Source organism: Pituophis catenifer, unplaced genomic scaffold (genome assembly GCF_029215685.1).
Source record: "Pituophis catenifer annectens isolate HBS135680 unplaced genomic scaffold, rPitCat1.0.hap2 SCAF_18, whole genome shotgun sequence".
Taxonomy (NCBI): domain Eukaryota; kingdom Metazoa; phylum Chordata; class Lepidosauria; order Squamata; family Colubridae; genus Pituophis; species Pituophis catenifer.
The window spans coordinates 9857500-9883021 of NW_027256898.1; the positions used below are offsets into that span (position 1 = coordinate 9857500).

The 25522-nt window shown below is 44.1% G+C and overlaps 1 protein-coding gene across 1 annotated transcript; it reads left to right on the forward strand.

Moving 5' to 3' along the window:
• The first annotated feature begins 14582 nt into the window (after window positions 1-14582).
• On the forward strand, window positions 14583-25493 carry MAD2L2 (mitotic arrest deficient 2 like 2). Its single transcript, XM_070956061.1, has 9 exons — window positions 14583-14606; window positions 14834-14887; window positions 16999-17117; window positions 18057-18128; window positions 20072-20172; window positions 21522-21616; window positions 22423-22496; window positions 24016-24108; window positions 25057-25493. Exons 2-9 carry the CDS (start codon window positions 14848-14850, stop codon window positions 25096-25098), a joined length of 636 nt encoding a protein of 211 aa, XP_070812162.1. The 5' UTR covers window positions 14583-14606; window positions 14834-14847; the 3' UTR covers window positions 25099-25493.
• The last annotated feature ends 29 nt before the right edge of the window (window positions 25494-25522 follow it).

Sequence of the window (25522 nt, forward strand, 5' to 3'; positions counted from 1 at the left end):
CAAAAGTCATCAGCCCTTAAACCAGGGGTGAAATGCACCTGGTTTGGACCAGGTCGCCCGATCCGGTAGCAATCCTGGCAGGTGGTTTGGAGAACCGGTAGTGATCCTGGCATGAGGCTCCGCCCACCCGCCCTATTGTTTTGTAGCAGTGGTGAAATCCAAAATTTTTCCCTACCGGTTCTGTCGGCGTGGTTTGGTGGGCGTGGCAGGGGAAGGGTATTGCAAAATCCTCATTCCCACCCTACTCTAGGGCCAGCCAGAGGTGGTATATGCCGGTTCTCTGTACTACTCAAAATTTCCGCTACCAGTTTTCCAGAACTGGTCGGAACCTGCTGAATTTCACCCCTCTGCACATTCCAAAACTGGTAGTTAAAAATGCTTTAAAAAGTAAAAAAAAAAAGTTTCGTCATCGCTCAGCTGATCATCGGAACTTTTTTTTTTTTTTTACTTTTTAGGCATTTTTTTTACTACCAGCTTAGGTGAATAGGTAGTTAAAAAAGGCTTTAAAAAAGTTTTTTTTAAAAAAAGGCTCCAACGATCACAGCTGGGCTGTGCAATTATCTGAGTCTTTTTTTTTTCTTTTTTAAAGCATTTTTTTACTACCTAGTCACCCGAGCTGGTGGTAAAAAAATGCTTCTAAAATGTAAAAAAAAAAAAAGGCTCTGATGATCACAGCTGTGGCGCATGATCATCGGAACCTTTTTTTAATAGGGGTGGGGTGGCGTTTTTGCTCCCAACTAGATCAAAAACTTGGGGAGGGGGCAGTTTGGCAAAAAACAGGGGATGGGGCTGTGCGTTTTTGAAAGAAAGAGAGAGAGAGAAAGAAAGAAAGAAGGGAGGGAGGAAAGGAAGGAAGGAAGGAAGGAAGGAAGGAAGGAAGGAAGGAAGGAAGGAAAAAGGAGAGGAAGGAAGGACTACAAACCTGGCACTAGACCCAGCAGCTTCAGAAGATAATCCAGGGCTGGAAGGGAGCTTGAGGTCATCTAGTCCAACCCTACCCCGGCAGGACATTCTTAGTGAGTTTCTGTCTTTTGATCCCCCAGTCACATGGTTACATAGCCATGCCCACCCAGTCACATGACCCTCCCCCACCAAGCCACACCCACAGGAAAGAAATTTAGATTTCACCACTGCCTTAAACCAGGGGTGAAATCCAGCAGGTTCTGACAGGTTCTGGAGAACCGGTAGCGGAAATTTTGAGTAGTTCGGTGAACCGGCAAAAACCACCTCTGGCTGGCCCCAGAGTGGGGTGGGAATGGGGATTTTGCAGTATCCTTTCCCCAGGAGTGGGGAGGGAATGGGGATTTTGCAGTATCCTTCCCCCAGGAGTGAGGAGGGAATGGGTATTTTGCAGTATCCTTCCCCTGGAGTGGGGACGGAATGGGTATTTTGCAGTATCCTTCCCCCAGGAATGAGGAGGGAATGGGTATTTTGCAGTATCCTTCCCCTGGAGTGGGGAGGGAATGGGGATTTTGCAGTATCCTTCCCCCAGGAGTGAGGAGGGAATGGGGATTTTGCAATATCCTTCCCCCAGGAGTGAGGAGGGAATGGGGATTTTGCAGTATCCTTCCCCTGCCACGCCCACAGAACCGGTAGGGAAAAATTTTGAATTTCACCGCTGCCTTAAACCAGTGTTTATTAACTTTGGCAACTTGAAGAGGTGCGGACTTCAACTCCCAGAATTCCCCAGCCGGTCATGGGGAATTCTGGGAGTTGAAGTCCACACCTCTTCAAGTTGCCAAGGTTGAGAAACACTGACATGAGTGAAGATTGTGTGGTTTAATTAAAACAAATCACAATAACTCCCAAATAATTGCAGCAGTCCCATAGTCATATGATCAAAATCCAGATGCTTGGCAACTGGCATGTACTTATGACGGTTGGGGAGGGTCTATTGTTTGGAAAGGGAAGACGTGACCCATTTAGAAATGGAGGGGAAAGCGCCGACTCACTCAAAGTGTTGCCTGGAAACATTTTGCGGCCTTCTCGGAAATAAATTCTGCTAGAAATCTCTATGGCCACGTGATCAGAATCTGGACTCTTGTCAAGCGGTTCATATTTATGACGGTCATAGCATCCCTGGCAAGTCACGCAATCCCCTTTGCCGACCTTCTGACGAGCGAAGTCAATGGGGGAGCCAGATTCACTTAACAACGGTGGCAAGGAAAGTTGTAAAATGTGGCAAAACTCACTGAATCAACGTTTCGCTTAGCAACAGAAACTTTGGACTCAGTCGTGGTCATACGTTGAGGACTTCCTGGTCTTCCTTGAAGCATTTTGAGGGCCAAAGCTAAAAACAAACCAGCTCCTTCAAGGCTGTTCGCTCTCTAAGGCCAAAAAATTAGTGAAAAAATCCGCAGAAGCAGGTTGGAAAAATGTCAATGCGACCAGCAGTGGGTTTCAGAAATGTTTACCACCGGTTCACACCATGCGTGTGCGTGTTCGCTTCACGCACATGCATGACTTCCATGCATGTTATGTGCTTGCACATGCGCCTTCCGCGCATGCACCCAGCCTCAAAAACATGGCTAAATAGGACGGCATTATGCCAGGGTTGGCCGACCCGCAGTCACCACTACTAATTCGCCCGAACCAGTACGAACCGGCTGAATACCACTTCTGAATGTGACTTCCTGAAATTCACAACGAGCTGAAAACCTGGTAGACCAGATGGGAAAAACAACGGTTTTCCAAACCTTGAGGAAACACAATGTTGTTTTGTTCGAACCGGCTGAATACCACTTCTGAATGTGACCGCCTGAAATTCCCAACGAGCTGCAAACCCGGTAGACCAGATGGGAAAAACAACGCTTTTCCAAACCTTGAGGAAACACGACGTTGTTTTGTTCGAACCGGCTGAATACCACTTCTGAATGTGACTGCCTGAAATTCCCAACGAGCTGAAAACCCGGTAGACCAGATGGGAAAAACAACGCTTTTCCAAACCTTGAGGAAACACAACGTTGTTTTGTTCGAACCGGCTGAATACCACTTCTGAATGTGACTGCCTGAAATTCCCAACGAGCTGAAAACCCGGTAGACCAGATGGGAAAAATTACGCTTTTCCAAACCTTGAGGAAACACGACATTGTTTTGTTCGAACCGGCTGAATACCACTTCTGAATGTGACCGCCTGAAATTCCCAACGAGCTGCAAACCTGGTAGACCAGATGGGAAAAACTACGCTTTTCCAAACCTTGAGGAAACACAACGTTGTTTTGTTCGAACCGGCTGAATATCACTTCTAAATGTGACCGCCTGAAATTCCCAACGAGCTGCAAACCCGGTAGACCAGATGGGAAAAACAACGCTTTTCCAAACCTTGAGGAAACACAACGTTGTTTTGTTCGAACCGGCTGAATATCACTTCTAAATGTGACCGCCTGAAATTCCCAACGAGCTGCAAACCCGGTAGACCAGATGGGAAAAACAACGCTTTTCCAAACCTTGAGGAAACACAACGTTGTTTTGTTTCCGAAACAGCAAACAATACAATGCGCACAATGCCAAAAGCGTTCGTCCTCTGAGGGAAGCTTTCGCACATTCACAAGTCCAGCGTCCTTTTGAATTCCACCCCCCCCACCCCCACCAGGACATCGCGTCGAAGCAAACCGGTCTCTTTGCCAAGCCACAAAACAGGTGCGGCATTCACATTGTGACACCCACCCACCCCACCCTCTTGATACTCCCTATCTGGACGACGACTTTGCGGGAAAAAGGATGCTGAGAGGATAATAACAAAACCCACAATTGGCAGCTCCGGGGACAAGCCATTATTGTGTTGGGTTTCCAAGCTAGATGTTCCAAAAAGGAGCACATCGGTGGGACTTGGCAAGGGGTCAGGATGGCCTTCGAGTCCATGCGAAACCAAGCTGGGCACGCCAGCTACCATGCAATGAACGACGGGGAGGAGGGGGGGAAAAGGGGGAAACCCCCATTGTTGGCAAAATTGAGTTTTTCCTGCCCCGCTGAGCCAGCCTCCATCTGCTGTCCCCGAAATTCCAGTGGCGGAGGCCGTTTGGACCACAGCCACAAGCGCTTGTGTAAAACGACAGCCCTATTTCCTTCTTCCCAAAGTCTCCCCCCCCTCATGCCCGCAGCATCCCCCACACCCCCCCACCAAAGATGCATTTGGCACCCCCTTACTCTTGCAATTACTCTTGATTATTTCCAGGGTGTTGAATCGGGTTTATAAAGAGTTTTTTTTTTTCCCCCACCATCTTTCAGTCTCTTTTGTTTTCCAAGCCGACCCCTGCTTTGATTTTAGGAAAATCACACACCCCCATCCCGTCCTCCCGCCCCCTGCAACCGCCTCAAATTCAGAAGCTGCAGTGCGAATCCGTCTGGGGCTATTTGAAATTTGGTTCTTTTTTAATCCATTTCAGCAATTCCCTCTCCCCATGCCCCCTGTATTCAACTCAGGGTTGAAATGCTCCCGGTTCGGACCGGATCGCCCGATCCGGTAGCGATGGAGGCGGGTGGTTCGGAGAACTGGTAGCAAAAATCCCTGCCCACCCTCCCCCCATGCCCAGCTGAGCTGCACATGAGCCTTGGTAGTACAGTGGTCCAAAGCACCCTGTTATTAAGACCAGCTGCCTGCAATTACTGCAGGTTCGAATCTCGCCAGGCTCAAGGTTGACTCAGCCTTCCATCCTTTCTAAGGTAGGTAAATTGAGGACCCAGTTTGTGGGGGCAATAAGCTGACTTTGTATAAATATACAAAAGGATGAAGGCTATTGCTTAACGCCTTGTAAGCCGCCCTGAGTCTCCGGAGAAGGGCGGCATATAAATCAAATTAAAAAAAAAAAATCATCAGAGGCATTTTTTTTTTTTTTTTACTTTTAAAAGCAATTTTTCTACAACCTCTTCGGCCAAAAAATGCTTTTTAAAAGTAAAAAAAAAAAAAAAAAAAGCCTCTGGTGATCGTGCGGCTCAGCTGGGATCGTCAAAGGCTTTTAAAAGAAAAAAAAGCCTCTGCTGATCAGGCAACTCAGCTGGGATCGTCAGAGGCTTTTAAAAGAAAAAAAGGGTTTTTTTTCTTTTAAAAGCCTTTGACGATCCCAGCTGAGCCGCATGATCACCAGAGGCTTTTTTTTTTTTTTTTACTTTTAAAAAGCATTTTTTGGCCGAAGAGGTTGTAGAAAAAATGGTTTTAAAAGTTTTTTTTTTTAAAAAAAAAAAGTTGGCCACGCCCACCCAGTCACATTACCCCCCAAGCCACGCCCACAGAACCAGTAGTAACAAATTTTAGATTGCTTCAGCTCTAAGCAGCCCCCTCCTCACCTTGCACCCATGAAGTATTTCAGTCTTCTACAGTTTCAAGGCTTGTATACAGATAGACCTCAACGTACGGCTTACAAGGGAAGCCAAAATATCCACTGTTAAACAAGACAGTTGTTAATCAGAATAGAGGTGGAAGGGACCTTTGGAGGTCTTCTAGTCCAACCCCCTGCTTAAACAGGAAACACTATCCCATTTCAGACAGGAAGCTGTCCGGTCTCTTCTTAAATACCCCCCACCCTCCCAGTGATGGAGCGTCCCATGACTTCTGGTGGCAAGCTGTTCCACTGGTTAATTGTCCTCACTTTTAGGAAGTTTCTGCTTAATTCCAGGTTGTTTCTCTCTTTGATCAGTTTCCATCCATTGTTTCTTGTCCTGCCTTCTTTGGTGCTTCTGGGAAGCGGCATATAAGTGCTATTCCTTCCTTCCTTCCTTCCTTCTTTCCTCCCTCCCTCCCTCCCAGTGGTTAGAATGTGGTATTGCAGGCTAACTCTGCCCATAACCAGGAGTTCAATCCTGACTGGCTCAAGGTTGACTCAGCCTTCCGTCCTTCCGAGGTGGGTAAAATGAGGACCCAGATTGTTCTGGGGACAAGAGGCTGACTCTGTAAACTGCTCAGAGAGGGCTGTGAAGCGGTATATAAGTCTAAGTGCTATTCATTCCTTCCTTCCTTCCTTCCTTCCTCCCTCCCTCCCTCTCTCCCTCCCAGTGGTTAGAATGTGGTATTGCAGGCTAACTCTGCCCACAGCCAGGAGTTCGATCCTGACCGACTCAAGGTTGACTCAGCCTTCCGTCCTTCCGAGGTGGGTAAAATGAGGACCCAGATTGTTCTGGGGACAAGAGGCTGACTCTGTAAACTGCTCAGAGAGGGCTGTGAAGCGGTATATAAGTCTAAGTGCTATTCCTTCCTTCCTTCCTTCCTTCCTTCCTTCCTTCCTTCCTTCCTTCCTTCCTTCCCCATCATAAATATGAGTCAGTTGCCAACCAGTCGGATTTCGATCACGTGACTACGGGGAGGCTGCGACAACGGTAAAAAAACGGCCCTAGATCTCTTTTTTTTCCAATGCTGTCGTAACTTCGAAGATCACTAAACGAACGTCTGTAAGTAGGGGATTACCTATATTGCAGCTGGTCTTATTTTGTATGTCAGGGCGTTGATTAATCCCATTCTGCTTTTGGGATAATCGCACCTGATTACGAGGGGTGGATCGAGACCTTTCCTTGCGAGTATACTTTAAGAAAACAAAACCCAAAGATATTTTCTAAGAAAACTCATTTATTTGTTATAAAGAAAATAAAACACCTAACTGATCTAATAAGTTACATTTTGAAATAAAGTTCGTGCCAGCTGCTTCTCAGCAGCCGGACTTCCTGGCAAGAGAACAAAGGAAAAAGTGTGAAGGAATGTGGGGTGGACATGCGCAGTTTTGCTTATTGATAACAATTCTTGGCAAGCTACGGAAAGTCTGATAGTACAGAAATGAGAGCTCAGCTGGTAAATAAAAGAACGCAGTGACATTGTAAACGCAAATAACTTTGCTCTTGTGCGTTAAACCATACAGGTAGTCAGTCCAGTGATGGTTTACCCCCAGTGGTGAAATGTAAAATTTGTTACTACCGGTTCTGTGGCCGTGGCTTGGTGTGGGGGGGGGTAATAGGACTGAGTGGGCATGGCCAACTTTTTTTTTTTTTACTTTTAAAACCATTTTTTCTACAACCTCTTCGAAGAGGTTGTAAAAAAAAATGTTTTTAAAAGCATCTGACGATCCCAGCTGACTTGCCTGATCGGCAGAGGCTTTTCTTTTCTTTTTTTAAGCCTCTGACGATCCCAGCTGACTTGCCTGATCAGCAGAGGCGCTTCTTTCTTTTTTTTAAAGCCTCTGACGATCCCAGTTGACTTGCCTGATCGGCAGAGGCTTTTTTTTCTTTTTTTGTAAGCCTCTGACGATCCCAGCTGACTTGCCTGATCGGCAGAGGCTTTTCTTTTTTTTAAAAGCCTCTGACGATCCCAACTGACTTGCCTGATCGGCAGAGGCTTTTCTTTTTTTTAAAAGCCTCTGATGATCCCAGCTGACTTGCCTGATCGGCAGAGGCTTTTCTTTTTTCTTTTAAGCCTCTGAGGATCCCATCTGACTTGCCTGATCAGCAGAGGCTTTGTTTTTACTTTTAAAAGCATTTTTCGGCCGAAGAGGTTGTAGAAAAAATGATTTTAAAAATAAAATAAAAAGCCTCTGATGATTGCGCGGCTCAGCTGGGCATGGGGGTGGGGAGGGATTTTTGCTACCGGTTCCCCGGACCACCCGCCGCCATCGCTACTGGATCAGGCGATCCGGTCCAAACTGGGAGCATTTCACCCCTGGTTGCCCTCCCAGTTTGGACCAGTTTGTAAGAACCGGTAGTAAAACCGGCGGGAGGCTCCGCCCACCGACCCTGACGTCATCAGGAAGCTTCCGCACATACGCAGAAGCACGGGCGGCCCCCGTTGCGAACTGGTAGTAAAGGTAAGTAGAACCCATCCCTGAGGTAGTCCTCGACTTACAACAGTTCATTTAGTGACCGTTTGAAGTTACAACAAGACTTATGACTGTTTTTCACACTTACAACCGTTGCAGCATCCCCGTGGTCCCGTGATCAAAATTCAGACACTTGGCAACTGCTTCGTATTTATGACCGTTCATGTTTCCCGGGGGGGGGGGGGAGTTGCCCCGTGATTCCCTTTTGCGACCTTCCTGACCAGCAAAATCAACGAGGAATCCAGATTCACTTAACAACCATGTTACTAATTTAACAAATGCAAGGGTTCACTTAACAACGGTGGCAAGAAAAGTCGTACACTGGGACAAACTCCCTTAAAGAAATGTTTCGCTTAGCGACATACATTTTTGGGCTCAATGGTGGTCGTAACCCGAGGACTACCTGTAATTCTAAATATTCTTCAATGTCTTCTTCGGTTAACTCAGTAGGATCCTCTGTGGAGATTTTTTTGTGTTACAGAACTCAAATCTCATCCGGAATTAGCTTTGAGAGTCCTCAAATCTTCCTTCCTTCCCTTCCCTTTGATGATGCCCCATCCAGGGGTGAAATCCAGCAGGTTCTAACAGGTTCTGGAGAACCGGTAGCGGAAATTTTGAGTAGTTTGGAGAACCGGCAAATACCACCTCTGGCTGGTCTCAGAGTGGGCTGGGAATGGGGATTTTGCAATATTCTTCCCCCAGGAGCGGAGAGGGAATGGGGATTTTGCAGTATCCTTCCCCTGTCACACCCACCAGGCCACGCCCACCAAGCCACACCACACCCACAAGCCACTCCCACAGAAACAGTGGTAAAAAAATTTGAATTTCACCACTGCGCCCATCCATACCAAAACTAGGCCTGACCCCCACTTAGCTTCCTGAAATCAGCCAAATAAAACACATCTGGGAAAAAAAACAAGAAAATAACCTCCTTTCTGAACATCACTGGGGCATATTTTCCAAAAAGCATTTGATTTCAGTTTTAAATATTTTAAATAACTAGGCAGTAACCCGAAGGCGGCTGGGGAAAACACCCCATCCATGAAGCAATTGCCAGTGAGAATTGCAAAAATGGCATTGAAATTCTGTCAGAGGTGAAAGAGTCACAAAGTTTCAGAAAGTCATCAGCCCTTAAATTAAGTTTTTTTTCCCCCAATCTCGGCCATTGTTAAGAGGTGTGGATTTCAACTCCCAGAATTCCCCAGCCAACATGGCTGTGTTGTAGCTCCGTTACCGGAGCCTGTGTCATCGGCAGGAGAGAACTCCGAGAGTGAAGGAGAGGAGTTGGCAAGGCCTCCCTCTCCAGGACCCTCCTCTCTGGCAATGCCTTCGGTGTCCGCCGAAGGACAAGAGATAGGGCCAGGGCCAAGCACGTCCACGCAGCCACAGATGGACAGTGATGAGAGTAGTGAGTCTTGGCTGGACCCACGCCAGCGTCGCAGAGATAAGCGCGCGCAACAGAAGAAAAGGCGTGCCCGAGATTAGGCTGAGTCACTGGACCACACCCCACAGGATATAAAAGGGAGCGTGGTGGCCAGTCAAACCTTGTGACGAACAAAGCTGAAAGCTTCCACGCCATTCTGCATTGCCGGACTTTTGCTTTAAGACTTTGCTGGAGTATCTCTGGACTTGATTAATTCCGTAATTATTGAGCTGCTTTCCTTTGATGTATCAGAAGTGGGGAGAAGTTATCTCTCCTCTTTGTAAATAATAAACTCTTGGCAGGCAGCCACTAGGTTGTTGCCAAGTTCCGTTATCATAAGGAAAAGGATTTTGCCGGCTGGTTTGGACTTTAACTCCTGAATGTCTATTGGTATGTGTGCGTGGGGTTGGGGACAGAACAGGCTGACTGGGGAATTCTGGGAATTGAAGTCCACACCTCTTAAAAGTGGCCAAGGTTGGAAAACACGAGTGACTATTGGGTGGTTTACTTAAGACAAATCACAATAATAACCACCAAATAACCAAGCGGATTTTTAAAAATGTACCCAACGCTTACAAACTACACCTTCCAGTTAACTGAAGCTGCAAGATGCAGTTTAGCAGTAACAGAGTCGGAAGGGACCTTAGAGGACATCTAGCTCAACCCCCAGCTCATGCAGGAGATCTATACTAGGGATTCAAACTGCCGAACTGCTAACCTTTCTGATCAACAAGCTCAGTGTCTTAGCCACTGAGCCACCTAGTCAGGCTAGTTTTATTTTCTTAAGCAAGTCCACAAACTCGGGGTAAACAAACCCAGATAAAATCAGAATTAGAAAATGTAGAGTCTGGGAATGAAAGGCTGGCAGGAAAATAAAATCTTGATTGATTGATTGATTGATTGATTTCTCTTTCTCCCTCTTTTTAAATATTTTTAATATTTTTAATATTTTTTAGTATTTTTAATATTCAAAGTTTAAATTTGTTTTAAATTGATTGGGTTTTAAATTTGTCTGGGCCAAACTATTTAATTTGATTTTATCTCTGCTTTTTAAATTTTGTATGTATGTATTTTATTGTTGGCTGTTCACCGCCCTGAGTCCTTCGGGAGTAGGGCGGTATATAAATCAAATAAAAGTAAAAGTAAAAAATGTAAAAGATTGATTGATTGATTGATTGATTGATTGGTTCGGTTTATATGCCGCCCTTCTCCGGAGACTCAGGGCGGCTTACAATACATTAAGCAATAGCCTTCATACTTTCGATTGGATTAATGACATGCCAAACCAAGCATTGACATGTCTCGCGAAGCTCGAAGCAAACAGAGATATTCCCGCTTGGCAAATTTAACCCACATTTGGAGTTAAAAACCCTTGTTATTCTAACTTTTTTTTTTGGCACAGAGAGAGGTGGACTAGAGAAGGTGGACTTCAAATTGTCATTTGAAGTTTTGAACCAAGGACAAATTCTTTATGTTTGTAAAAAAATAAAGATCCCAAGCAGCCCTCTTTTCTGAATGCCAGTCAGTCTTGATCACAACAGGAGGGGGATAAAATTGGCAATCGACTCTGCTCAGTGGGGTGTGTTTGTGGGGACGGTGAAAGAGCTGGCTTGTGCAAATTTGTCCGAAGAAAAGATAAAACCCTCTAAAGAGGTATTTAACTACAACACACACACACACAAAAAAGGGAGAGTGGGGAGATAAAGAAACTGCCAGAATTATCGCTAGTGGACAACGTAAATTTTATCTGCAATTTCAAACCGCAACTCACCCTTCATTTGGGACATTTTTTAAAAAATATATAAATGCATTTTAAAAAAATATTTTTTTTCTGAGTGTATCCCTTGGAGGCAAAAGGAAAGGGGGGGGGGGAAATGGGTGCTTTTGTTTGCATTCTGCAGGGAGAAGATAAATGCTAGAGTGTATAAATTATAATGTTATCCCCGTCATTATTTAGGGATTTATTGATTAATGGGCTTAAATCCCCCACACACCCACCACCACCACCAGCCAAAGGATTCAGCATTTTAGTCCCTTTGTTATAACTACAGCACAGTTTTTTTTAAAAAGGCGACCAGGAGGGACTGGCCACTAAAACCAGTTCCATGCCAATCAAATACACACATCGAATGCAACGATTGCAAATGAAGTTTTTAATGTCCGTCTCTAACTGCACAGGCCCAACAAAATCCTGAAATTATATCCACAGCTTGTTCCTATCCCAGCTCACCTTTGCCAAGGAGGTTCCCAGGAGGAGGGCAGGGAAAGAAATAATTTTGAAAATGCAGTTTGTTTGTTTGTTTGTTTGTTTGTTTGTTTATTTATTTATTTATTTATTTATTTATTTATTTATTTTTAATTTGATTTATATGCCGCCTTTCTCCGGAGACTCAGGGCGGCTTACAATGCGTTAAGCAATAGCCTTCATACTTTTGTATATTTTATACAAAGTCAGCTTATTGCCCCCCACAAACTGGGGCCAATCATTTAAATTCATTTAAATTTGTATACCGCCCTTCTCTTACTGGACTCAGGGCGGTGCACAGCCAAGAATAAAAAAAAAAAACTTTCCAATACAAAATTTGAAATTATGAAAAGAATTATATAAATTTGGCCCAAAATTTAAAACAATCCACATTACAATTTAAAATATCCAAGGGTGGGGGATTTGGGGGGGTGTTTACGCCAGCCCAGCTTGATGAAACAAAAGAGTTTTTAGAGTTAATAAAATACACACACCCGAAAAAAAAAACGCAGAAGATTCGAGGAGTTTCCCACCCCGTCTCCACTCCCCACCACTTCTGGAAAATATAGATAGATCTTGCTTTTTAATTTCTTCAGCCGAACGCAGACTTCGTAGGTCTGGAGGAGGTGGAAAATTTTTAATTTTCTGGGTTTTTTAAAAAAATCTAAAATCTGGGATTGGAGGCAGGTTGGAAGGGTGCAGAGGGCACCCCCTGCCTGTCCTCTGCCCCCCACTTCCCCCCCTCATGACCCCCCCATCACTGCCCAAAGCTACTCACCCACTCAGAGCGATAGAGAGGGACTTATCAGCTGGCTGATTCTGCCTTCTTTGACAGACTGGTCCAGCTAGCGGCAAAGCAGAGGGTTGGAGTGGGGGGGGGGGAAGCTGGGCCTGGGGTCCTCCCTTGCCTCCTGGGAGGGAGGGAGGGGGGTCTGGAGGAAGAGAAGTGGAGGGTGTGAAGAGGGCGTGTGTTTTGGCTGCCTTTATTTATTAATTTTTAGTGGGAGGAGGAATAAGAAGGGATCGCTGGTGGGCATTGCAAAGAGGGGAGGGGCTCTCTCTCTCTCTTTCTCTCTCTCTCTCTCTTCCCCCCCTCCCCAAATCGGGACCCAGCTCAACAAAGAGAACAAAGAGCTGGGATGCAGCCAGTGGATCATCGCAGCCCCAGAGAAGAAAAGGGCACCATGGGGAAATGCCAGATGAGGAGGAGTGGATCTATATTTCCCCCCCCCCCGTCCGAGGGGATAGGAGGATTGGGGGGGGGGATTTTTTTTTTTTTAATTTGATTTATATGCCGCCCTTCTCCGGAGACTCAGGGCGGCTTACAGTGCGTTAAGCAATAGCCTTCATCCTTTTGTATATTTATACAAAGTCAGTTTATTGCCCCCACAAACTGGGTCCTCATTTCACCTACCTTAGAAAGGATGGAAGGCTGAGTCAACCTTGAGCCTTGGAGAGATTCGAACCAGCAGTAATTGCAGGCAGCTGTGTTAATAACAGGGTGCTTAGACCACCGTACTATCAAGGCTCATTTAACCGCCTGCCAGGCACAATCTCACCCCCACCTCACTTCGTTTCTGCCTACCTCACAGCCCCTCTTTCTCTCCCCAGCCTCCAGCCTCCATCCCCTTCCCAGGTGCATTGTGGGAAACTCCCCAAAGTAAGAAAGGATGCTTAACAAGAGGAGGTGGGGGGAAACCGGCTGGTCGGAAGAGCCTCGAGGGAGGGGGGGGGATGCCAAGCAGGGGAAAAGCCTCCTCCCCCCCACCCCATATGAAGGAGGAGAACCTCACCTGTCTAGCTGAAGCTCCAGCTTAGCCATTTGCAACTGGGAGTCCATCTGTGGTCCGCGTGGGGTGGGTGGGTGGGTGGTGGGCTGGTGGTACTGTGTTTTAGCTCCCCCCCCGCTTTGAGATCGCTCCCCACACAAAAGGGGCGTGGGGTCAGACCCCCCCTTTCCTGCTTACTCGGGAGTAAAAAGCTCGCAAGGGAAGAAGGAGCGTGGGCGCAGCTCCTGCAGCTGGGTGGCTCCTCTCCTCTTCCAACTCCTGCGACCCCAAGCCCCCCCCCCCCCGATCCCCGTTGCTTGCATTCCAGAGCCCATCAGCCCCAGCCCAGGGAAAGAAAGAAAAAAAGTAAAAAAGAAGGAAGGAAGGAAAGGGAGAAAGGGAAGGAAGGAGAAAAGGGAGGAAGAAAGGAAGGAAGGAAGGAAGGAGAGAAGGAAGGAAGGAAGAGAAAGGAAAGGAAGGAGAAAAGGGAGGGTGGGAGGGAGGAAAATGAATGAATAAATGAATGATGGAGGAAGGGAGGGAGGGAAGGAGGAAGGTGGGAGGGAAGGAAGGAAAATGAATGAAGGAGGAAGGGAGGGAAGGAGGAAGGAAGAGGAGAAAGGGAAGGAAGGAGAAAAGGGAGGGAGGGAGGAGGGAAGGAGAATGAATGAGGGAGGGAGGAAGAGGAGAAAGGGAGGGAGGGAGGGAGGAAAACGAATGAATAAATGAATGAGGAAGGGAGGGAGGGAGGGAGGAAGGAAGAGGAGAAAGGGAAGGAAGGAGAAAAGAGGGGAGGAAGAAAAATGAATGAATGAATGAGGGAGGAAGGAAGGAAGGAAAGGAAAGGAAGATAAAGAGGAGGAAAGAGAAAAGGGTGGGACGAAGGAAAATGAATGAATGAGGAAGAAAGAAAAAGAAAGAAGGAGAAAGAGAAAGAAAGGAAAGAAAGAAAGAAAGAAAAAGAAAGAAAGAAAGAAAGAAGGAGAAAGAGAAAGGAAAGAAAGAAAGAAAGAGAAAGGAAAGAAAGAAAGAAAGAAAGAAAGAAAAAGAAAGAAAGAAAGAAAGAAGGAGAAAGAGAAAGGAAAGAAAGAAAGAAAGAGAAAGAAAGGAAAGAAAGAAAGAAAGAAAAAGAAAGAAAGAAAGAAGGAGAAAGAGAAAGGAAAGAAAGAAAGAAAGAGAAAGGAAAGAAAGAAAGAAAGAAAGAAAAAGAAAGAAAGAAAGAAAGAAAGAAAGAAAGAAAGAAAGAAAGAAAGAAAGAAAGAAAAGCTCGGGCGCTAAGACCGCGGGCGGGCGGGCGAGGGAGAGCCGGGCAGGGCGCGTCCAACAGCCGCTCCGCCTTCCGCCGCCATCAGCCCCGAGCAGCCTCCGCCGGGAAGGTAAGCGCCAAGCCGGTTTCCCCCAGGAGCCCCGCCAGCCCGGCTAGTGGCTCCCAAGCAGCCGCGGGGTGCAGCGATGGGCGCCCGGTTGGGGAAGGGCAGCCGCTGCACAGCTGGCCCGGGGGGGGGGGCGGGGGGGGAGGAGGAATCCAGCGGTTTAACCCCCCCCCCCACCTCTCTTTTTCCTTATTATACTGAGGTTGCTTTGTGTTTTTCTTGGCAAAAAGCCCCTCCGGGAAAGATGACCACGCTAACGCGCCAGGACCTCAACTTTGGACAAGGTACCACCAGGAGATCTTCGGGTTTTCTTACTAAGGCTGGGATCCGGGTTGCATTGCAAAGTCCAGCTTTCTCAAGCTTATTTATTTTATATATTTTACAACTGTACCCATACATTTGAACAGTGGGGCACCTGAGTGTGATACATTTTGACACAAATAAAATAATATTTTAATATTGCTTAACGCATCGCTTAACGCATTGTGAGCCGCCCTGAGTCTCCGGAGAAGGGCGGCATATAAATCTAATTAAAAAATAAAAATAAAATAATCGTATTGGTTTCACTTGACAAGCCTATATAATTCTAGTAATAAGATACGTACGTTTTATTAAGTTATAATCTTTCGTTATTGAGATATTCAATATTTCGAGGTGTCGTTTTTATGCCAGTCGCCCTATTCTAAGGGTCATACCTTTTTAATACAATGAATCGTATTGATTATGTTTAGCCATCTTTATAATTCTAATTCTAATTCTAATTCTAATTCTAATTCTAATTCTAATAATAATAATAATAATAATAATAATAATAATAATAATAATAATAATATTTTTTTTCCCAACTATTTTTTTTATTGAAAAAGTTTTACAAATACATTTTCTCCCCAATTACCCCCCCTAACCCTCCCTAACCCCCCCTAACTCCCCCCTCCCTAACCCCCCCTAGCCCTCCCATCCCACAAAATATTCCACAAAATATAATCCATATCAAAATCACATTTTATAAAACTTGAACCCCTCCACAACACACCTGACATAACAATAGTTGAAAAGAAAAAAGTATGGTTCATTGACATTGCAATACCTGGTGATGCACGGATTGAAGATAAGCAGCAAGAAAAAAATCACAAAGTACCGGGACTTGCAAATTGAAGTTGAGCGACTGTGGAAAAAGAAATCGTGTGTTGTCCCGATTGTAATTGGAGCCCTTGGAGCAATACCCAAAGGGCTACCCCGCTATTTAGAAATTCTAAATTTGCCGGACTTGAACATTTTGACTCTACAAAAAACCACCTTACTCGGAACAGCTTACATCCTCCGACGATGCCTTAACGGTTCCTAGGTCCTTGGTTAGGACTCCAGCTGCTGAGCTATTAACCGCCCTCAAAGGCTGTGAATCTCACTAAAGATTAACCAATAAATAATAATAATAATAATAATAATAATAATAATAATAATAATAATAATAATACAAACATTTATGTTAAATGAAAATCTTCCATTATTTGCTTGTTCAGTTTATAATCCTCCATTATTTAGTTATTCAGTATTTCAATTATGTTATTTTTATGTCAATCACCATATTCTGCATGTCATACATTTTAATATAAATAAAATATTTTTAATCAGGTTTGTTACAGCTGGCCACTAGTAACAATATACGTACGTTTTATTAAATCATAATCTTTCATTATTGAGTTATTCAATATTTCAAGGTGTCGTTTTTATGCTAATCACCCTATTCTAAGTGTCATACCTTTTTAATACAAATAGAATATTATGAATCATATTGATTATGTTTAGCAAGCTTTATAATTCTAATAATAATAATAATACAAACATTTATGTTAAATGAAAATCTTCCATTATTTGCTTGTTCAGTTTATAATCCTCCATTATTTAGTTATTCAGTATTTCAATTATGTTATTTTTATGTCAATCACCACATTCTGCATGTCATACATTTTAATACAAATAAAATATTTTTTAATCAGATTTGTTACAGTTGGCCACAGGGAATTCTGGGAGTTGAAGTCCCACCCCTCTTCTCGTGGCCAGCTGTTTTTATTGCTGGGATGTTGTAATGTTTTAATACAGTTAAAAAGCCCGCCTGCTTATTTATTCAATGGCTTAATCTTCCAAACGAATCAATGATTTCTGCTTATAATATATTGAGCCTCTTGGGAGGGTCTTTCCTGCATAAAGCGGGGGAGCCATTATAATTTAAATATAATTCTTTAATAAATAATTATAATAAATAATAAAGCAGCTCAGATATCAATTTTAAATACAGTTTAAGTTGACTTTTCCTACTGCCCCCTTTTTTTTTAAAAAAAAAATCACAACCCTCCTTCTTTTTAATTTTCATTCTTTTCTCCTTTTTTTCCCCTAGTGGTCGCTGATGTCCTCTCTGAATTTTTAGAAGTAGCCATTCACCTTATCCTTTACGTTCGAGAGGTTTACCCCACTGGGATTTTTCAGAAGAGGAAAAAATATAATGTGCCTGTTCAGGTAAGAGTCACACAAGCACATATTGGATATATATAACAATTTTCTGAAAACCGGTCAAAAGTGGAACAGGCCCGTCTTCAGAAAATTGTTATTTAAACTGCTCTTGTATGCAAAACGTAGAATATTTGCAAATTTAAAAGTTTATTCGAGGTGGTTAAACCGTCCAGTTCTCCTTTCCACACCACATTTATTTGCTAACTTATAAGCCTCTTTAAAAATTTTCCACTTGAGCATGGCTAATCAACTTTTAAAAACTTTCAGAGAAATTGCAATTATCTTTCGTTAATGTTTGCAGTTTCAATCAGTTAAATTCAATCCATTCATTGCAGTTCAGTCCATTCATTAAAAGATCGGTCCAGGATCTTATTTAACAACAAAAAAACCCCCAAATATACCTTCTTAAATAGGAATCAAAGGTTGGGATAAAATAAATGGCTCATATTATGTGAAAATAGAGTACAGTACATATTAAAAAAAGACAGTAAAAACTTTAAAAAACCCGAAATTACGTAGCCTCATCATGCATATCTAAAAGAAAAATATTGAAAAAGGAAGTGGAAAATAAAAACCATAGAGTGCAGTTAAAGGCCCAATATATATATATATATATTTTCCCCAAACTTAGCAGAGACTTTTATGTTGGATTAAATCTCACTGTTGAGTGTTGAAATGTGCAACAAATTGAGTGTGTTACTATTTAGAATTGCGGTTTAGTAGAAGTGGAAAATAATTGATCCCAAAATGAAAATTCATAGCTTAGCTTTCCAGTGAACCTGTTAAAGAACTTTCAAGTGTCTGCTTGGGCTGAAATCAAGATAAATTACGGAGCGAGCATTCCCCCTATTAACTAAAACCAGAATTGTTTTAAAGAGAGAAACACAGAATGTTAACTCAGACAGACTTCTATCGACACCTGAACCAAATGTTTTGTGTCCACAGATGTCCTGCCACCCCGAACTCAATCAATATATTCAGGATACCCTCCACTGCATCAAACCTCTGCTAGAAAAGGTGAGTCTTAAAACTTTAGGGCTGCATTAAGGAACGGCAGAACGATTTCCTGGTGCAGAATCCAATCTGGAACCAGAGGTTTAGTCTTCTGAGCTTTCGGACTTGTGCAGGAGCCCATCCTCGGGGAACTTCTCTGTGCCCTTTGGGCTGTTCTGTGTGTGGTATTTACCATATTTTTCGGACTATAAGATGCAACTTTTTTGTCTCCCAAAAGGGGGTGTCTCCCAAAATGTCTGTGTGTCTTATAGTCTGAATATTGCCAAAGCCCCGCCCATCCGCTGGTGGGTTTTTTTGCCTCCGCATGCCCCGTTTTCGGGCCTTTTTCAGGCCTTTCTTCAGCCCATTTTTGGAGCTTTTTTTCAACCTGTTTTTGAGGCTTTTTTTGGTTTTTTTCGGCCCATTTATTTTGGAAAAACCGGGCTGAAAAAAGCCTTGAAAATCGGCCGAAAAAAGCCTCAAAAATGGGCTGAAAAAGCCTCAAAAACGGGCTGAAAAAAGCCCCCAAAATGGGCCAAAAAAAGCCTTTGAAATGGGCTGAAAAAAGCCTCAAAAATGGGTCGAAAAAGCCTCAAAAATGGGCTGAAAAAAGCCCCCAAAATGGGCCAAAAAAAGCCTTTGAAACAGGCCGAAAAAAGCCTCAAAAATGAGCCGAAAAAGCTTCAAAAACGGGCTGAAAAAAGCCTTGAAAATGGGCCGAAAAAAGTCATGAAAACAGGCAAAAAAAAAAAAAAAAAAAGCCTTGAAAATGGGCCGAAAAAAGGCTGGAAAAAAGCTGAAGAAGCCTAAAAAATGGGCTGAAAAAACCCTCGAAAATGGGCCAGAAAAAGGTTGGAAAAGGGCCGAAAAATGGCCCAAAGGGCTGAAAATGGGGCACCCGGAGGCCAAAAATCATTTTTTGTTGTTTTCCTCTTCTAAATTTAGTTCCGTCTTATAGTCTGAATAATATGGTATGTGGTGCCTGTTGTGTATGGCTTTCTAGATGTTGATTAGGGTGCTGATTGGCTGGCTATAAAGTTGTGGGTTGTTGTTTCCTTATGCTGCCCAGCCGTCACCGCCTAAGCTGGTGGTAAATCAGCACTCCCATTGACTGACAGAAGGGCTTCAATCGCTTCCCTGGCTGTTTTTGGGCCTGCTCGTCCGACAATCTTAGTAGCTGCGAAATTGAATGTACGTCCTTTGTTTATTGCAGCGTGAGGCTTACCAATGAGTTTGAGTCTCTTCATTTGACCGCTCGCTTGTGTTCTTGCAATCTGGTGGTTAGCTTCCTCCCCATCCCACATAGTCACAAGGGATCTGGTAGATTACTGTCAGGTTTCGATGTCATCTCAAATAAATTGCACTCCCAAACAATTAATCTTTGCTGAAATATTCCATTTATTGAGTACAACAGAACTGGCCCCGACTCATCGTAGCCGATACTAACCCTCTGACCCCCAAACCCTTCCCTTTCCGTTCCCCAATTCTCATCTTCTCATTGGCCATCTTCCAAGTCAGTCTCCCCAGCTTCTGATCTCACCCCCACAGGAATGTTCCCCCCTCCCATCCCATCTCCTAGGGGATATTATCTACAGAGAAAATAAGTAGGTGAAAAGTCAAGCCTTGTCTTTTTATGGCAGCATCAGAATGCTGACAATTACATTAGAAGCATCTCCCACCTCCAAGCAATCTTTACAATGAACAATTTGTCCTCCTATGGCAGACTCTGGACGGTGTGCGATGCCCACTTGCAGATCTCGGAAGCTGCGTTCTACTGCTTCTGATTTTTTTTTTTTTTTGATGTACCCATTTCCCAGTATTTCATAGCCAACCTACTTGCGTGAAAACTCAAAGCAAGGGAACCAGCTCAATATGGCCTACCTGTGTGCAGATTTCTGGAATTCACAGAGTTCAGAGAGATAATACTGCATTTCTATTATCCTGCTTGTTTTTGCAACCTTTTTCAGAACGATGTGGAAAAAGTCGTCGTCGTCATCCTTGATAAGGAGCACCATTCGGTAGAAAGATTCGTCTTTGAGATCATGCAGCCACCACTGCTGGCCATCAGGTGAGGGTCCTCGTTTCTAAACCCCAAATGCTGGGCTGCTGGGCCTTGTCACACCCACCAAATTCTGGAAGGCAGGAGAGCTTGATTAATCCATCAGATTTTCCTTTGCAAAAATTCAGCTGCCATCTCTTTATTCTGCAGAACGCAAGGAGAGCAAATCTTCAAAACTGCTGAACATTTAAGAACAAAATAAAAGCATTGATTTGCAAATAAAATGAATTAAACGCATGGAAAAAAAAAACATCCCCTTAAGATACAGATTAGGGGCTGTTTTGGGATCCAATTGACCAGGCTGATTCTGCATCGATCTAGCTCAGACTTTCTCAATTTGGCAGCTTGAAGATGTATGGACTTCAACTCCCAGAATTCCTCAGCTGGCTAGGGAATTCTGGGAGTTGAAGTCCACATATCTTCAAGGTTGAGAAACATTGAATTTAATCACTCCATGGCCCCCGGTTATTACTATTAGTAGTATTAAAACTTAGAAATATGGAGCATAATAAAAGGGGAGAATATAATTATAAAACAATATTTAACCCAAGTTAGGTCTAGCCCTTAGGAAGGCAGTAAACCAGCATCTCAAGTGGATTTTCAAAGTCAATTTGGGGCCTGGTCTTAAACCTTGGAAGCAAATCCTTACAGACCACTGATGACTCTGTATATATATATATATATGGCAATAAATAAATATAACGTATGTTTATATTATATATATATATATATAGTATTATTTTATTTTATATTAATACATTTTATTTTATATTAATATTACTAATATACTGTAATTATATTAATTATATTAATACATTATATTATTATTTATTATGTTTATTTTATAAATATAAATATGGCTATAAATTCAGTGTGAGATTATATATTATATATCTACTGTACATATATCTCACTGAATATATATACCTCACACTGAATTTATATATTATATATCTACTGTATATATATCTCACTGAATATATATACCTCACACTGAATTTATAGCCATATTTACAGTATATTTATAAAGTAAACATAATAAATATTAATATAATATTATATATATTATACATATACATACACATACATACATACATACATACATACATACATACATATATTACAAACTATTCTAAAAATACGAGTTCCAGGTATATTAGTAAAAAAAGAAGCAGACATACTGCGAACTCCGGAATTTAAGATTTACAAATTTTAAAAGAATTAAAATTTTATTTTACTAAGCTTTCGTCAGCCATCTGCTGACATCGCCAGAGTATTAAATTACCATTACAGAGATCTCTGCCTTTATATGCCATTAATCAATTTAGCCCTTGCGCAACTACTTTTTTCTTCTTCAGCTCCGATTCTCTCCTCACCCATGTGGAGCAGCTTCTGCGGGCTTTTATTCTGAAAATCAGCGTCTGTGACGCTGTGCTGGACAACAACCCTCCAGGTAGGACAATCAGCAGAGCCGGTAATCTAGCCGGCAGGCAGTGGGGCGTGTGAGTTTCAGGCTGATATTTTGACTTCAGTTTAGCTTCACCATCAGCTGAAGAAAACACCCAATCCTGAATGAGGGACTTCAGTTTGTTTCAAACAGTAGCCTTCCCGATGATTTTTTTTTCTTCTTCTAGCAATTCTGGGGCAAATGGAAAAACAGTATTTTTTAAAGAATATTTATTTATTTATGAAATTTAAATTAAATTTAAAATTTATAACCACAGCGGTAAAATAGTGCAGGAATTCTCTCTATGCACCTCTCCACTTTGCAGGGACCAAAATATACAGGTAGTCCCTCAACTTACGACCAGAATTGAGCCCCAAATTTCAGTTGTTAAGTGAAACATTCGTTAAGTGAGTTTTGCCCCATTTTACGACCTTTCATGCCACCGTTGTTAAGTGAGTCACCACCATTGATAAGTGAGTCACCCGGTTGTTCGGTGAATCGGGCTTCCCCCTTGATTTTGTCAGGTCGCAAAAGTTGATCACATGACCCCGGAACACGACAACCGTCATAAACACGAGTCAGTTGCCAAACCTCTGAATTCTGATCACATGACCCATGGGGTCATCAAAGGTCGTCACTTTGAAAACCGGTCGTAAGTCACATGTTTCAGTGCCGTTGCCACTTTTGAACAGTCGCTGAAGGAATTGTTGTAAGTTGAGGACTATTGTATTTAAGCACAGGTTGTAACTCTGGATCGGGCTTCTTTTATTTAAAACTGTATCTCTCTCTTTCTCCACCTCGTTTTGTTGCAGGCTGTACTTTCACCATCCTGGTGCACACCCGTGAAGCTGCCACGCGCAACATGGAGAAAATTCAAGTGATCAAGGTAAGGAATCTATTGTGGCCCGTACGCGGCCTGTGCAGCTAGTAGCCGATTCAGACAGCGAGGAGGCTGGTGTGGTGCTGTGCCAGCAGCCTGTGCAGCTGGCACTCGAGTCGGACAATGAGGAGGCTGGAGAAGATGTGGTACCAGAGGCGGGGATTCAGCCAGGGCCTTCAGAACCTCCAGAAGCTCCCATAAGTGAAGAGGACGAAGAGGAGCCTCTTCTCGATGCACGGGCGCGCAGAGCTGCCAAAAGGCAGGAGTGGCTCCTCAGGAGGAGGTCTCCTCGAGAGTAAGGCTTGGAGCTAATTGGCCACTCCCTTAGCCTATTTAAGGAGGAACGCCGACTGAAGCAATTTGCAGGAAGCTGATAAGCAAGACAAGACACCAAGGTATGTTCCCTGCAAATTGCTTCTGTTGACATTCCTCCTTAAATAGGCTAAGGGAGTGGCCAATTGCAGGGAACAACTTAGTTCACATACCTTGGTGTCTTGTCTTGCTTATCTTATCAGCTTCCTGTAAATTGCTTCTGGGCATTCTGCCAACCATAGTAAGCTTTCAGTTATTATTCTTTGAAATCTTGGTGGCTGGTAATGCAATTAATTAACAGCGGTTGTTGTAAAAGACTGGTTTATTTAGTAAACTAAACTAAGGTTTGAACCGACTTTGTGTGTGCTGCCCCAGAACCTCACGCTGTGTTTGTGTTGGTTCCACTCATCAATAAACAAAATCTTTCTTTCCAATCATCCTCCATTTTATGCCCGGCTTGGAACTAGACCTGGATTTTTCTTCCAACGATGGCTTTTTCTAAGGCTGGCTCTGCTTACTCAGGGGTTACTATAGGTCTCCAACTGCAGCTGAGCGGCAAGTCCTATGGATTTTAGTCAGATCTGCCAGCAGGGGGCGCTAGACCTGTGCATGCCAACAACTCCAAATTCAAATGATGTCTTCTGACCCAGTTCCCCAAATACGACAAACCCTCTGAAGTTAACTCAAAAGATTATTAGGAGCGCCGGCAGCCCCGGCAAAAAGTTTCTCTCTCACTGCAGGCTAACAAGTCTGTCCAGCAGGGAGATGAATAGTTGTCTGCCACATCTATTCATCTCCGAGCTAGGGTGGGGCTTCGCTAGCAGTGGTGGCTCTTTCGTCCCAAGGACCGGCCCGTAGATTTTCACTGCTCTCCTCTCCTCTCCTCTGCCTTCTGTGCATCCATGCTTCAGGCACTGGACCCAGCTGTACCTCCTCCTCCTCATCAGCTACCTCCAGACCTAGAAGCTGTTGATTCTCCATCTGAGGGCTGACGGACGGCCCAGGCTCTGCCTCGGCCTCTTTCTCTCTGACAACTCCATTCCCTCTTCTCCCTCGGAGCTCTCAGGTTGCCTTGATGGTGATCCTGACTCCCACAACTCCTCCTCTTCCTCTGATTCGGCTGCTGGAGGGGCCGATGGTTGACAGGCCACAACATTATGGGCACATGGGCAATAGTTTGTATGAAGACGCTCTTATGTTTCCCATCCTGTAGGACTTCCCCTGGATTCTGGCCGACGAGCAGGACGTCCACATGCACGACCCACGGCTGATCCCCCTGAAGACCATGACCTCGGACCTCTTAAAGGTGAGAGATCCACTTACTGCGCTCAGCCATCTTGGACGAGGACAAGCTGACGATTGGATCCAACCAAGAAAAATCTGTTGGAATTTCCTTCTTTTATACCCCAAAGGGGCTCCTGATTGGGTCTCTGAGGCCATGTGATCCTAATCCTGGGGGGGCGGGGCGGGGGGGGAAAGTCCTGACCTATGGGCCTGCAGTTCTTCCTTTAACCACTAGAGGGTGCTTGGATTTTACAGCCTTTATTTATTTAATTTATATTTTGCCCATCTTGGAAGTTACGGGCCGTCCGTTCTGTTGCTGTTTGAAAGTTTGAAGAACCCCTAAGACCAGAAAGTGGCAGCTCCTTTTTGCACTGACTGCCCCTCCTCTATCCCAGGGGTGAAATGCTCCCGGTTCGGACCGGATCGCCCGATCTGGTAGCGATGGCGGCGGGTGGTTCGAAGAACCGGTAGCAAAAATCCCTGTGGGCCCCCCCCATGCCCAGCTGAGCCGCACAATCATCAGAGGCTGTTTTTTTTTTAACTTTTAAAAGTATTTTTTCTACAACCTCTTCGGCCGAAAAAATGCTTTCAAAAGTAAAAAAAAAAGCCTCTGATGATCACGCGGCTCAGCTGGGATCGTCAGAGGTTTCTAAAAGCATTTTTTTCTGCAGCCTCTTTGGCTGAAGAGGTTGTAGAAAAAATGCTTTTAAAAGTAAAAAAAAAAAAAAAGTTGGCCATGCCCACCATCACATTAACCCCCCCCCCACCAAGCCACGCCCAAGGAACCGGTAGTAACAAATTTCACCCCTGCTCTATCCCCCTTAGCGCTTGGGGTGTTTTACAGGGCTGCCGAGGAGGAGCATCTCAAATCTGTCCTCGGCGCCCCAAATCCTGCCTCTCTGCCAAGCCCCCCCCCCGAATTGAGCGCCTGATAAATGCAAGATTTCCGGTTTGAACTCTGTCCTTTCAGATGCAGCTGTACGTCGAGGAGCGAACGCAGAAAGGTACTTGAACCTGGCCCTTCCCAACCATTTTGGAAGCTGCATCCCAGGCGACACATGACCAAGCTGCACCCTGTCTCCAGCGACCACATCAGTGCTCGAACGGTTGACATGTGTGTCCGAGTTCCTTCCTGGCTACTGGGTGATTGTGTTTTTAAAAGTGCTCTTAAATCCCAGGTGATTCTCACTTTCTTCAGCCGACTCAGAGAGCCGGGTACTTTTCAAGTTGCTAGACCTGAGGGAGGACGGGGCATTGCGGAACTGTGCCTCGAAAGTGCTAATGTTTTGTTTGCTGTGAAAACACTCGTCTGTCTTGTTTTAAGTCAATGTCTATCGCTGTGTGTCCAAGGTGCTAATGTCGAACAATATGATGACTAATTCACTGTAAATAAACTTGTAAATGTTGCCTCTCTGAGCACCACATCAACTTCGGCC

Bases quoted from the DNA above. Each gene is read 5' to 3' on its own strand.
- MAD2L2 (XM_070956061.1), top strand. From the start codon at position 14,848: ATGACCACGCTAACGCGCCAGGACCTCAACTTTGGACAAG. The intron at 17,118-18,056 runs GTAAGAGTCACA...TTGTGTCCACAG, and splicing joins AATATAATGTGCCTGTTCAG to ATGTCCTGCCACCCCGAACT. The intron at 21,617-22,422 runs GTAGGACAATCA...GTTTTGTTGCAG, and splicing joins GCTGGACAACAACCCTCCAG to GCTGTACTTTCACCATCCTG.